The sequence below is a fragment of the Pelmatolapia mariae genome, linkage group LG18 (assembly GCF_036321145.2).
Source record: "Pelmatolapia mariae isolate MD_Pm_ZW linkage group LG18, Pm_UMD_F_2, whole genome shotgun sequence".
Classification (NCBI taxonomy): Eukaryota; Metazoa; Chordata; class Actinopteri; order Cichliformes; family Cichlidae; genus Pelmatolapia; species Pelmatolapia mariae.
Window position 1 is genome coordinate 30,962,926 of NC_086243.1, and position 14,175 is coordinate 30,977,100.

A 14,175-nucleotide genomic window follows, 5' to 3' on the forward strand; every position below is an offset into this window, starting at 1 on the left:
TTTAAATTTTATGTTGCTGAAACAAAGTAATAAAAAAAATAAATCTATCTGATCGAGAAATCACTCATCTTTGGAAAAGAGAGAAATGGCTCTTTCCAAAATAAAAGCTATACTATACGCTTCTTCTGGGGTATACTCTCAGCAGCATATTAAACATATCAGGTCCCCATAAGGAGAATCATGTGCTAACGGCTGTCTAAATGACACGGGTAAAGTTTGTAGCATGCGTGCTTGTTGTTTTTGTCTGCTTCCACTTGTCTTTGCACTAGGATGATGTCGGCGTAAATGTGCAGTCATATTCGTTGTGTTCCCACTAGTGCTGTCAGCGTTAATCTGAAATGACGTTAACGCCACAACACGGCAAATCTCCGTTAACGAGCTACCGCGGATCGCCCCGTGCGTGGGGCTGGACAGCGTCAACACGTTAACAAGCTAACTGTGCTAACGCAGTAGTTCCCACCAATGTAACTGAGCATTGCAGCACATCCGACATACTGTTTTACTTTTGTCCATGACGCGCTTACCTTCAGGGTCATACTTCACATGAAGACCAAGATAGTTCCAACCGCCAGATCTGAATGAGGGTGGGGGAGGTTCAAATTCGGGTAGCGTTGAGGCAGTTGCCATGTTGCAATGAGCTTAGCTAATATATATATATATATATATATATATATATATATATACAGATATACACACACATATAAAGCTGCTATCCAGCTGCACGGATAGCAGCTTTATATGTGTGTATCTATATATATATATATATATATATATATATATATAGAGCTGTTAGCCGTTAGCATGCGTCCGTACTACCTGCCCCGGGAATTCTCGCATGTTATCGCGATAACAGCGTATGTCCCCCCCCCTCGGCCAACGCGGATGCAGCCTGTGACACTCTCCACTCAGTGGTCAGCAGACTGCAAACACAATCTCCGAGAGCCCTCCTCATAATATCAGGGGACTTCAATCATGCCTCACTGGACTCCACACTGCCCACCTTCACCCAGTATTAGGGCTGCACGATTTTGCATAAAATGAGAATCACGATTTTTTTGCTTAGAATTGAGATCACGATTCTCTCATGATTTTCTTTTCCAATATAAATATTTATTGCACTTATTAACTGCACATCAACTTCGTAACAGTTGAAACTGAACATAAAAACAATAAATAAACATAAAAACAATAAATGCCTCACATTTTGTGGTTGCCGCAAAATGTTGTACTGCTTGAAATTCCTCCACCGTTGCTCGACACTGCGTGTATAGAGCAGGTAGTGCAACAATAGGAAAATAGTTGCAGGACGGCACTGTGTAGCGTTTGTCTAGGGTGTTGATCATTTTCCTAAATCCCTCGTTTTGCACAGTGTTGATGGGAGCCATATCTTTAGCCAGGTGATAAGTAATAGCCTCCGTAATTTCTTTGTGCCTGCGGGAGTTCGACGTGTATAGGGAAGCGCTGTATAAGGTTCCCCTTATTGATGTTTGGGTGGTTGACCCAGACGGATTTTCTCCTGTCACTTCCTCGTCACCCCTGACGTGCTCTCCGTTGTTTTTCCTGCCAATTTGAGCATCACGGCACAGCTTCTGTATCACGTGGTATAAGGCTCCGCCCTTGTCATTTGTTGAGCAGGAAGAGTGAGCGCTTGTTTTCATGCAGATTACGTCCCGGATCAAAATGCGGTACAATCGTCGTCGTCTTTTTTTTTTTTTTTAATCGTTGTCATTTGGAAATGAGATCGCACATAAGTATGAATCGAGATCACGATTTTCTAATGATTAATCGTGCAGCCCTACCCAGTATGTGACCTGCCCAACCAGAGACAATAAAACACTGGACTTACTGTATGCCAATGCAGAAGAGGCATACAGTTCATCACCTCTCCCTCCCCTGGGCAGATCTGATCACAACCTGGTGCACCTTGTTCCTGTGTATGAGCCCTTAGTGCGCAGGGAGCCACCAGCCACCCGCACAGTACAGAGATGGTCGCAGGAGAGCGAGGAGGCTCTTAAGGATTGTTTTGAGTCGACTGTGTGGGAGGTGATCTGTGACGACCACGGAGAGGACATCGACAGCCTTACTACATGTATTACGGACTATATTAATTTCTGTGTGGATAACACCGTACCTACCAGGACTGTACGGTGTTTCTCCAACAACAAACCTTGGATTACCCCGGAAATTAAAGCTGTCCTCAAGCAGAAGAGGAGGGCCTTCAAATCCAAAGACAAAGAGGAGTTGAAAAGGGTGCAGAGAGAGTTGAGGGGACTGATAAGGAATGGGAAGGACAGCTACAGGCAGAAGATGGAGAACCAGCTTCAGCAAAATAACGTTGGTGAAGTCTGGAGAGGCCTCAGAACCATCTCAGGCCACAAACATCAGAACTCTCTGCCTGGGAGGGATGTGAGGTGGGCAAATGAACTGAATCATTTCTTCAACAGATTTGATTCAGCCATGAGGCAGTCTCCAACATCGGCTGCAGACTCACCCACCCCCACTGCTGCTGTTCCACCTCTGACACCTCAGACACTTCACACCTCCTCTATTCACCCTGCTCACTCCTCCCCACCCCCAACAACAGCATCCAATACACAATCAACACAAGGCTCCAGCCTGTCTCTCTCAACCACCCAGGTTAGGAGGGAACTGAGGAGGATTAATGGCAAGAAGGCAGCGGGTCCAGATGGCATCAGCTCGAGGGTCGTCAGGTCCTGCGCGGACCAACTGTGTGGTGTGATGGAGCACCTCTTCAACCTGAGCCTGAGGCTGGGAAGAGTCCCACAGCTCTGGAAAACCTCCTGTGTTGTACCAGTGCCAAAGATTTCACGCCCCAAGGACCTCAACAGCTACAGGCCGGTGGCTCTGACATCCCACCTGATGAAGACCCTGGAGCGGTTGGTCCTGGCTCAGCTTCGGCGCCTTGTGAGCTCATCACTGGATCCACTTCAGTTTGCCTACCAGCCTGGCATTGGAGCGGATGATGCCGTCATTCACCTCCTACATCGCTCCCTCGCTCACCTGGAGACCGCTGGAAGCACTGTGAGAATCATGTTCTTTGATTTCTCCAGTGCCTTCAACACTATTCTTCCCTCGGTTCTGAAGGACAAGCTGGAGAACTCTGGAGTGGACCATCACCTCACTACCTGGATTTTGGACTACCTCACCGACCGACCACAGTATGTGAGGACTCAGGGCTGTGTGTCGGACAGGGTCGTCTGCAGTACGGGGGCCCCACAGGGAACGGTTCTGGCTCCGTTCCTCTTCACCATCTACACTGCAGACTTCTCCCACAACTCCACCCAGTGCTTCCTGCAGAAGTTCTCTGATGACACTGCTATAGTCGGCCTCATCACTGATGGGGACGACAAGGAGTACAGAGGACTGACTCAGGACTTTGTGGACTGGTGCCAGCTGAACTACCTCCAGATCAATGCCAGTAAAACCAAGGAGCTGGTGGTAGACTTCCGCAGGCACAAACATCCTCCACTGCAACCACTGAACATCCAAGGTATGGACATTGAGGCTGTGGACAGCTACAGGTACCTTGGTGTTCATCTGAACAGCAAACTGGACTGGACTCATAACTCAGACGCCCTCTACAGGAAAGGGCAGAGCAGGCTGTACCTGCTGCGGAGACTCAGGTCGTTTGGAGTGGAGGGCCCACTCCTGAAGACCTTCTATGACTCTGTGGTGGCCTCAGCCATCTTTTACGGTGTGGTCTGCTGGGGTGGCAGCATCTCTGCCGGGGACAGGAAGAGACTGAACAGGCTGATCCGAAGGGCCAGCTCTATTCTAGGATGCCCTCTGGACCCAGTGGAGGTGGTGAGTGACAGGAGAATGGTGGCTAAGCTGTCATCCCTGCTGGACAACATCTCCCACCCCATGCATGAGACTGTGACAGCACTGAGCAGCTCCTTCAGTGGGAGACTGCGGCACCCACGGTGTGGGACGGAGAGATTTCGCAGGTCTTTCCTCCCCACTGCTGTCAGACTCCACAACAAAGACTTTAACTGATCATACACACACATCCACAAATGTGCAATAACACAAATGTGCAATAATCTTTCTGGCACCGTTGTATTTTTACTGAGTTGTATATAGCACTTGTATTCTATTTTTATCTTATTGCATATTTTATTCTACTGTATATAGTATTTTATTTTATTCTATTCTGTACAGTTGTGTACTGTATTTATTCTTATTTTATTTTATTCTAATTTTTGCTTCATAACTTTTGCACTGTCCACTTCCTGCTGTGACAAAACAAATTTCCCACGTGTGGGACTAATAAAGGTTATCTTATCTTATATATATATGTATATATGTATATATATACATATACGTATATATATACATATACGTATATACATATACATATACGTATATACATATACGTATACGTATATACATATACGTATACGTATATACATATACGTATACGTATATACATATACATATACGTATATACATATACATATACATATACATATATACATATACATATACATATACATATATATATATATATATATATATATATATATATATATATATATATATATATATACACACACATATACACACATATAAAGCTGCTATCCGTGCAGCTGGATAGTGTAGTGTTAAGACTACACGTCTTGGAGCTGGAGTCGCAAGTTTGAATTCCCGCCTGGGGCGTCCATATCCAGTAAGGGTCCTAGGCTAGACCCCCCCATGTCTAACCAAGCCTACCTGAAGCAGTAAGTCATACCGGCTCAGATCAGGTGTTGAGGAGCCAGGGCACCCTGAGGAAGTGGCTACTGGAACAAGAAGGCATCACTGGGCAATAGACGAAAATAGAGCGCGTGTTGGAACGCTACTACACAAGTAACCCCAGCAGATGGGGTTAAATGGAATCTTTGATACCCAACAAGGAGTACAACAAACATGCTACGGCGATATCATCACCCCCACACCGAGATTGGGTACCAAGCCCCAAGTGATCGTTGAGTTACAGTTGGATAGGTTACCAATGCAGCACTACGGACAATACCTACTAACCAGCTGATCTACACTGCTGGAAGCTGAACTTGGCCGCCGCTTGAAGAGAAAGCGTTAGAAGGCAGGAGAAACCAGCTGTCTCATATTATGAAAAGATAATATGAGACAAAGCAATACAGGAAGAGCACAGGACAAGCTCAGTGGCAAGTGGATCTAACCACAGCTACCTCCCTGAACAGGCTCTAGTAACCATCACAGTGGCAGATATCAAAGAAAGGGACAGGCTGTGACAAGATCCACACCTACGCCGGTCCTGAGATATAGCTGTTCTGTATAGACATAAACCCCCTCAGTGAGATCATTAACAAGACTGACTATGGAGTGGAGCAGTTGTCAGCCATATAGATGACATGTACACATCGAGCTGTATGCTAAGATCGAACGAGACATCGATTCACACCACTATGATAACGAAGACAGGGAAGGTAGTCAGAACTGAGGGGAGTGAACTACCAGAAAGTGGTTAAAATAGTCCTTAGTAAGTCGCAACTCAACCAGACCGTGTGGTAGCCATCAACAAGCTTTTGGCATCATCCTGGCTGGATATTCAAAAAAAGTTGGAGTAGATGTAAACTTCTGACCACATCTGTAGGTCTAAGACTCTTTAAACTTTGCTCAGGGGCAAACACTAAAAGACAGATATTTTAAAATGCTGCATCTTCAGTCATCTCGACTCTTCTTTGATTTCATTCTGATACTCAGATCTGGGACGCACCCAGTACCAAGGACAGTGGTGTAAACGCGCCATTCACCAAAGATAGCTCAGAGCTTATTATTCAGACCTCACCATACAAGCTTCTACAGGTACTGTCATATAAGGAAAATATGAAACACAGCAGTCGGATGAATAAACCAAACCAAGCAAAACAGCTTCCTCTGACTGGCTTTCCCAGAAGATCTCACTGGAGGTGATCAATCCTTATTACTGTAATCACTTTACAGTATTTTATACCAGACAACAGACTGAAGCACAGGATCAAACCTTCATATTCCACGTTTTGTTCTTTTTCAAATTTCCAAGTACGTGCAGCTGTGGCATAGATCCTAGACAGGTGAAAAACAGGAAAGCTCCACATATGTTCTTTGACATCTTAGATATCAACCATGCTTTGTACCAGGGTGCCTGAAATGTGACGCACGTCTGCTGGTTTACTTCAGCTGGACTCATCTAACAGTTCAACATTTCTCCTACTCCAGCCTGTCAAGGTGTAACACATCAAGACCGTCATCTGTACTTATGATGGACTGACAGTGACGACCATCTGCTCAGCCGAATAACGGACAAAATCCTTCTTGTACCTCATGGATTAAAGTAGACGAGCAGATATAACCACAGCCTCGGTTTAATGTGATTTATCTGCTGTCAAGTTGAATTTCCCTCATGTTCATCCGAGTAGGACAGAGTTAATGTCGTTGGAACAGATATTTGGGGGGGTTTCCACCCAGTTTCACACTTTTCTACTTAATGCATAATAATTTCTGATGTAGGGATCAGAGAACTGTGGTTAATGGCTTAAACGCAAGAATACCCTTGTATCATTAAATATGAAAGGATAAATTCTCTGATACCCTAAACTCTGCAAAATCTCAGGCTGTCTGATCTGCACATACCACACTCATGTGATGAAGATGATGTAAATCTTCCTTTCTCAGTTACAAACTTCTAACACTGGAGTTTTTACGTGTTTGAGTCCTCGTTTGTATCAGATCTTAGTTTTTGTTAATGAGAAACTTGTTTCACATGTACCCAAACTGCAGACGCCACAGTGAGGGTTAAGGGTGCTTCCTGCAATTCTTTCTTGAGGTCAAAATACCAAATATCGAGCACAACAGCTGATAACAAGCCTGTCCTAGAAAAAAAACCAGCTAGGTTCTTAAACGTGACACCAAGAAATGCTTGAAGAAGCAGAAAGTCGGACAGACCTGCAGGCAGATTGCCAGGTTGACCCTGCAGCCGAAGGAGGTGCTGACAGCTCGGGGGTGGAGTCCCAGGTCCTTGAAGAGTTTGGAGAAGGACTGCGTCAGGGCTATCCTGGGACGCTCCTCTGCTACAACCACGCAGGTCCTCACTCGAGACAAGTCCAGCCCTCGAGCCTGATAAGACAGAAAGGATTTCACAGAGTCAGAACGTTTGTCGGTCGTTAAATTCAACCAAGGTTTCCGTGAGACGGAGCCGCCCGCCCCGCTTTACCTTCAGCGAGTCCGTCTGCAGGCCGAGACCTTTGGTGCAGAGCTCCATGACGCTGTAGGAGCAGAAGGTGTCGCGAACTTTGTACTGACTGACGGCTGACAGCCAGAGAGCCGGGTTCACTTCCAGCTCGGACGGAGGGATCAGGATGGACTGGTGACCTGAGTACACACTGCAGAGAGGACAGCGTTGAGTACGGCGAGACTGCACAGTCACATGATTAAAGATCTACAAATATGTCAGTCATGAATACAAAGGAAAACACAAACTAGTGATTATTAATTATAGTGAAACTTAAAGAGCAGAGAAAACAGAAACAACTTGGTCATATAAAAGCCTCAAACAGGAACATTTAGAAAGTAAGAAATGCTAAAAACTTCCATTTTAGCTCTAAATAAGAACCATGAACTACGATTCCTGACCTGCAAAGGCACCAGAGGACAAAGCCCAGGCCGCAGTACGGGTCCAAGCAGATGGCAACCTCTCTGGACGGGTAAAGCTCACACTGCAGCTTGATGGAGCGGCAGAAGGCACTGGTGGCTGTGTGAGACATCTGCAGGAGAAAATCTCACATGAAAATCTAGAGCATGGATTTCTTCTTCTTTGTCAGTGCACTTTTTACTACAAAAATTGTGAAAATAGGCTTGAAAACTCTGTGCTGTATATTTGTTTCAGTCAATGGAGACCTGTGGAGATCGTCTCTGTGCTGCTGGGAGGTTTTTCAAGCAAAACTGATAATCGGGGGGGGGGGGGGGGGGGGGGGGGGGGGGGGGGGTTCAACTTGGAGCAAAGAAAATCCAAAGGATGAAGACAAACCTCTTTCACTGGTTGAGATAAAAATGATTAATGAACTAAAAGTGAATTAATTAGCATAACAACAGTCTGGAGGTGGCAGTGGCCACGTGAACTGGCGGTCTTGTTTGCGCCCATTGTGTTTCGGCACCAGTTGCATCGTTAATATCCCGGCTTTGACTGATTTGCTCATTAAGCACAGTGGTTAAACATAATGGACGGGCAATTTAGCAGCACACGAGAAAATACGCTGGCATTGTTTCCTCCTGTCCTGCTTTTCCTCTTTTTGTCATTCTGATTAGAGTGTTTTTCTCAAAGAATTCATTAATGAGGCTTTTGTGTGTGTGTGTGTGTGTGTGTGTGTGTGTGTGTGTGTGTGTGTGTGTGTGTGTGTGTGTGTGTGTGTTACATACACTCAGAGCTGGTGTGAACAGTATGAGAATTAGCATTTGTGGCAAACTGAGCACAAAACAACGAGGAGCAGAAATTAAACAAAGACACGTGAGATCGCACCACGTGTGAAAGTAAGAAGTGGAGGTTTGGTTTTAGGTAGGAAGGTTGGTGGTTTGATGCCTGGCTCCTCTAGTGTCCTTGGGCAAACTAATGAAGTTGCGTAAGTACTTGTCCAAAAATATAGCTGCAGCAGTGTCAATCGTTACTTCAGCCATGTTGATGATTTGGGGAGAATCAAGCTTACCTCCACCATGGAGGTCAGGATTCATTACCTTTTGGAGATAATCAGGATCTCGATGCATGAAAGTCTTTATTTCTTTACAACAGCAAGAGAGCAAAATTTGACATTATGTGTCATTTCATCACAAACGTATCAATAGATAGATATGTTCCTTGCCTCGCCTCTGGTGTAGTGATCGAAAGAATTAGATCCCAGACACAAGCAGCAGGAGTGAGCTTCCTCTGGACTCGCTCTTAGAGACGGGTGAGGAGCTCAGTCTCTTGGGAGGGACTGAGCGCACAGTTGTTTCTCCCCCACATCGAGAGAAGCTGCTTGAGGAGGGTTCAGACCTCTGATTAGGATCCCTCTGCACGAACTGTTTCAGGCATGTCCCGCTAGCAGGAGTCCTCGGGGTAGACCCAGAACAAGCTGGAGAGATTTATATTTCTCAGCTGGGACTGAGGATGTTATCTGGACTATCTGATCAGGAAAAGCTGACAAGTTTGTGACATTTTCTGATATTTTTTTACGATCAGCAAAACTTTAGGAGATGAAAAGTTTACAAGATAACTTCTTTTACTGCTTTTGTTTCTTTCGATTTTATGGAAACAGATTTTTAAGTTTACGTTCTCTCTCTCTGTGAGCATCCGCAGGCAGATTAGAGACCGAACAGGAAAATGACTTCACTTTCACTCAGACACACACCAGATAAAACAGCAGCAACGAGCTGAGCACAGGATGGAGGTTTGTTTTACTGCAGTGAATCAATAATCACTTTAATCTTTAAAATGTCACCACCATCTATCTGCTCCCCTCAAACAGACTTCCAGGCTCCACTGCACAAAAACACGTCAGCACTTCCTCCTGTTTTAAGCTTTTCTTCAGCACCACACGAATAATAATCGAGTAAAAATCTCTTCTTGATAGAAGAAGAGTTTCAAAATAAAAGTCTCTGGCTCTCCTCCAAACCATGTGTTTTTTCTGCTGGGAATAACTGGAGCTATGCTACTAATGTGGATAAACAACATTAAATATGCTCATCATTAGCTGTACGTTGGTGCAGTGTGTGCGCGTGTCCAAGCACGAGTGTGTGAGTGTGTGTTTACTTTGACTCCAGCGAGCATGCCAGTGGTGGAGACACTGAAGTCCAGGTAGGCCAGGGTGTCGGGGTTGGACGGTTTATACAGCAGAGGAGGTTTCTTCTTTGGCAAATCGTCTAAAGGAAACAATCAATTTTATCACGTCAGAGCTGATGAATTATAAAATAAGCAGCTTAGTGTTAGTTTTATTACTCAGTCACTGTTTTTGTTTTTTTGTTTTTATTCCCATAGATCACCTGTTCATTAACCAAACTGTGTTTAATCACTTACAGGGTGCCCTCGAAAAACACATCGCCTACCTGTGTCCATGACAGGAGGCCAGGTCCGGACATCCACGGCTCCTGAGGCTTCTTTGGACCTCAGCAGTTTAGTGATGACCTGCGTGGTCATCACGCACACCGACCGGCTCACCTGCACGATTCAGTGCACACAGATCATTCATAAAAAAACAGATCGGAAACAGATCAGCAGTAACTGAACGACTCCAACAGTGTGGAGAAATAATCGCTCCGAATGCAGCTCCTCAGCTCAGCTTCACCTCCCGTTATTCACACGATTCATCTGTTCACTTTTTTTTGGGCTGGTTTAATAATAATAATAATCTTATTATAATGATCACAGTGTATGTATGCACGTCTGTCCTCTAACTCCTGCTAAACATGTCATTCAATCTGGATGAAACCTGGAATATAAACTGCCAAAGGTGCCAGGATTATCAACGTCTATGTAGCTTTTGGGAATCATTTTTATAACACTCAAATTAAACAAATTATGTCCACGTTACAAGTATGTTGTTGACATTAAATTTACGTTACGACTTTCAAGTTCTGTCTGTCCTGCCTGAAATGCACTCCTGGGCTTTTCAAAGTAAAACAACAGCTTTCCCAGAATTTTACGATTTTAAGGTCCTAAAATTCTGGAGTGAGAATCTCAGGAATGAAAATATTAAAAGTTTTCAGTTTTAAGTTATTGTGACTACGTCATCTAAGAAATCAATATCTTTTATATTTACAGACACAGAAAAGTAGATTTGTAGGTAATTTGGCCTTTACTGAAATGAACAACTGTCTGTGTGTTTCTTTTATCATTTTAAACCCTCGCCTACATCCACGTGTCAGGTTTTCTGAGAAATTCCTGCATCTGCTAAGAATAAACTGTTTAAGCTGTAAAAATATTTTCATTAATTTTTAAATTAAGAAAACAATGTTTTGAAGGTTTCTTTTCCTTAACGTAATTGCTGAGAAAACAGGAAGTGAGGTGAAGAGGGGGCGGTGACTTGCACCTACACGATCATTCATGTTTTTCCTCAAATACTTTAAACACAGAGTAGTGATTGGAGCCGTCACAGTGTTGGTTTACCTCCACGATCATCTTGACGGTGGGCAGCGTGGTGGCGATGTTTTGCGGGTGAGGCGGCCGCACCGTGATTGGCACACAGCCGGCGTAAAGGCAGCCATAAAACGCCACGATGAGGTCGATTCCTGGGAGAGGACGTAGAGATGAGAGAAGAAATAAGAGGGGATGAATTGGAAGAGAAAGGAGGGTTGGAAGAAAGAGAGGGGAGAATTTGGAAAACTTAAATAAGTTACAGGTATTAAGGATGCCGTATACTGAGCGATGGACCCTCGGGGCTGTTAATTGAATGCATTTTAAGAAAATCTGCTTGTGTCGGGTTGTTTTTCCTGCACGGCTGCGTCTGTCCTACTGTGATGGACACGACGCGCTGTGTCTCAGAGGGTAATTACACTTCCTGCGTCCTCCTTGTTTTTCCCCGCGGCGCTCTCTTCGATCTAACCGAACTCACTGAACATGTTTACCGCGTCCTTCATTCCTCACTTTAAAACATCCCAAGTTTGTCCTTGTTTACACGTCAACAATTTAAAGGATCGTTAAAAAAGTCACATTTAACCCATTTTAGTACAAGTCGTTCTCTAGAAACTTCATCCATCCTTTCATTTCTTTTGCTTATATAGGGCAGTCACTGAAATTATAATAAGGTTATATACTCAAACACTTTATATGTTTATTGTCATAATTACAATGACGGTTTTTCGCCCGATGCCCAAATAATTATTATTTTCCATCGTCCCAAAGAATCACTGTGGAAGTGTAACTTCGGCTTGTGGGTAAATCAAACATGCATCATTTTCACATTTTTTTCAATTAATAAAAAACGAGCACTGCTATATTAGTGAATGAGTAATAACAATTGTAATGCATAGGCACAAGGCACAATTTTATGCATAAAGTCTGTTTATTTTAATACTTTCTGAACATTTGTCAGACTGTTTAAAAACGTCTACTTATTTTTTTCAATGCACAACTTTTAGCATCAGATAATTTTACAGAATGAACTCTTCAATTTTTTGTACTTAAGGAAATGAGTGCTGGTTACAGCCTGTGTGGTATTATGTGTGTCCTGTAAATGCATTTAAAATAATTTTCATTTATTCATCTGCACTCTGTGTTTTTTGAACTTCAGTTAAACAGAAGGGAAGAAAAAATGTATTCAAATAAAAGATGGTTTGATTTTTAAATTAATAGATGCTCATTTAAAATCATTAAAAACATTTTCCAAATGACAATATCTGTTATAAAATAAATATTAATAAATATTAACATAAGCACTGGTCTAAATTATTCTTTTTGGCATTTTTGTCTTTTATTAATTCTAATTTTTAATTGTTTTTAATTTAAAAAAAAAAGGTCCAGTCTGCTGTTTTGGACCAATCAGCAATCACAGCAATAAAAAGATAACTGTAGGTCAAAGATTCAAAAACTAAAATGATTAGTGCAGCCTTCAGTTCTCTGAAACCGTTTCCTAAGTCTGTCTGCATCGATTTGTTCATTTACCCAAAATATTGGTCACAGAGGGTCGGGGCTCATATTGCTCCCGTTATGTAACAATAACTGAGTCTGTGTCTGGCTCCGAATCCAGGTACATCTGTCCATGTAGTACATTAATATTAATCAGGACACTTTTCCAAGCTTTTCATTTCCTGGTTCAGATCAGCTTTTATTTTGAAAACTTGAGGGATTTCGGTAAATCTATGACATCCAGCAGTGTCACCGCAGAGACACGAGTACAGCAAGCTGACCTGCTGTCAGTGTTTACCTGGAGGGTAGACCAGTGCAACGTGGTCTCCATCCTGCAGGTGGCCCCGTTCAGCCAGCATGGCGGCGATCTTCTCTGCTCTCTTGTGCAGCTGAACACAAGTCAGAGAGCTGGCTATCGTGCCCTGGGGGAGGGGACACACACACACACACACACACAGAAGATTGACACATTCAATCAGCAGCGTGCATCAGTAAGTGTCATGTCACATTTTCCGTTGCAGCATCTCAGCGGTGAACAGCTGTAAACAAACCAGCGGATCATATTGCCATTATGCAAACTAACAGTGGTGAACACCTCCCAGCCCTGATTCCTTTTCTTCAGCCAACACAGAGCAGAAAGAAAGACCTGCATCTTCTTTTCATTTCTGCCTCCCTTTAAAAGCACACGCACTGATTCAAACAGCCCAACTGATTCCTTTTAAAGCTCCTTCCCATGTAATACATACACGTCACCTATATTTCAGCTCCTTAAGTCATTTTCTAGATTAGTTCTATATCATAACATATCATTTCATATCACGCTTTAAAGCAAACCTTTGAGGCAAAAAACAGAATAATGTAGATATTTTAAAGTTTTAAAATATTCTTATTTAAAGAAACTATGGAACTGTGTCTGCCAAGACTGAGAACTAAAAACTATTGTCAATATCATCACGTACATTGTGTGTGTGTGTGTGTGTGTACTGTGAGGACTCACCCTGGAGTTGAGGAGTGTGTACAGGACGTGGTCTGGAGTGGTCTGGGCTCTCCATTGTAACACCTCAGACAGGAAGAGGAACTAAAAGACACAAGCAGTAAAAAGAATGAGATTATAAATTGTAACCATAAATAATAACCATGAAATATCCAGCAGAGCAGCACTCGACATTCTTTCTGAATTTTCAATGTAAGAAATGCATTGAAGTAATCATTCTAGTCTCTTTGAAACACAAAGACATTGTGTCAGCTCCGGTTCCACTTCATTGGTTTTAGTCACGTTACGATCGGTCGTTTGTTTAACGAACACAAACGCATTCACACGCCAGCGGTCGCACAACAGTGTATGCTCAGATCATCTGTGCTGAAGGTGACCGGGGTCGGGCTGGAGGCGTGCGGGATGCTAGCAGAAGTATCGGAGCTGTTGCTGCAGCAGAGAACCACCTCTGATGGTTCTTGGTGGAAACGACTGGACAGAGACTCCGGGATGGCAGGGATGGAAGCACCCGGGTCTCGCAGCTGTTTCAGTTCATTTCAAGTAAATGTTATTTACACAGTGCCAAATT

General features: G+C 43.5%; 1 protein-coding gene across 5 annotated transcripts in view; it reads right to left on the bottom strand.

Moving 5' to 3' along the window:
• Positions 1-14,175, bottom strand: part of LOC134617626 (disco-interacting protein 2 homolog C) — a 207,377-nt gene that overhangs the window by 12,626 nt on the left and 180,576 nt on the right. For all 5 annotated transcript variants that reach the window (XM_063462935.1, XM_063462933.1, XM_063462934.1 and 2 more), the window contains 8 exons: positions 13,611-13,691; positions 12,912-13,035; positions 11,156-11,277; positions 10,096-10,207; positions 9,803-9,912; positions 7,654-7,784; positions 7,235-7,403; positions 6,967-7,137 (listed from right to left, as the gene is read on the bottom strand). In XM_063462935.1, coding sequence (XP_063319005.1) covers positions 6,967-7,137; positions 7,235-7,403; positions 7,654-7,784; positions 9,803-9,912; positions 10,096-10,207; positions 11,156-11,277; positions 12,912-13,035; positions 13,611-13,691 — 1,020 coding nt within the window. The remainder of the gene's footprint in view (positions 1-6,966; positions 7,138-7,234; positions 7,404-7,653; positions 7,785-9,802; positions 9,913-10,095; positions 10,208-11,155; positions 11,278-12,911; positions 13,036-13,610; positions 13,692-14,175) is intronic.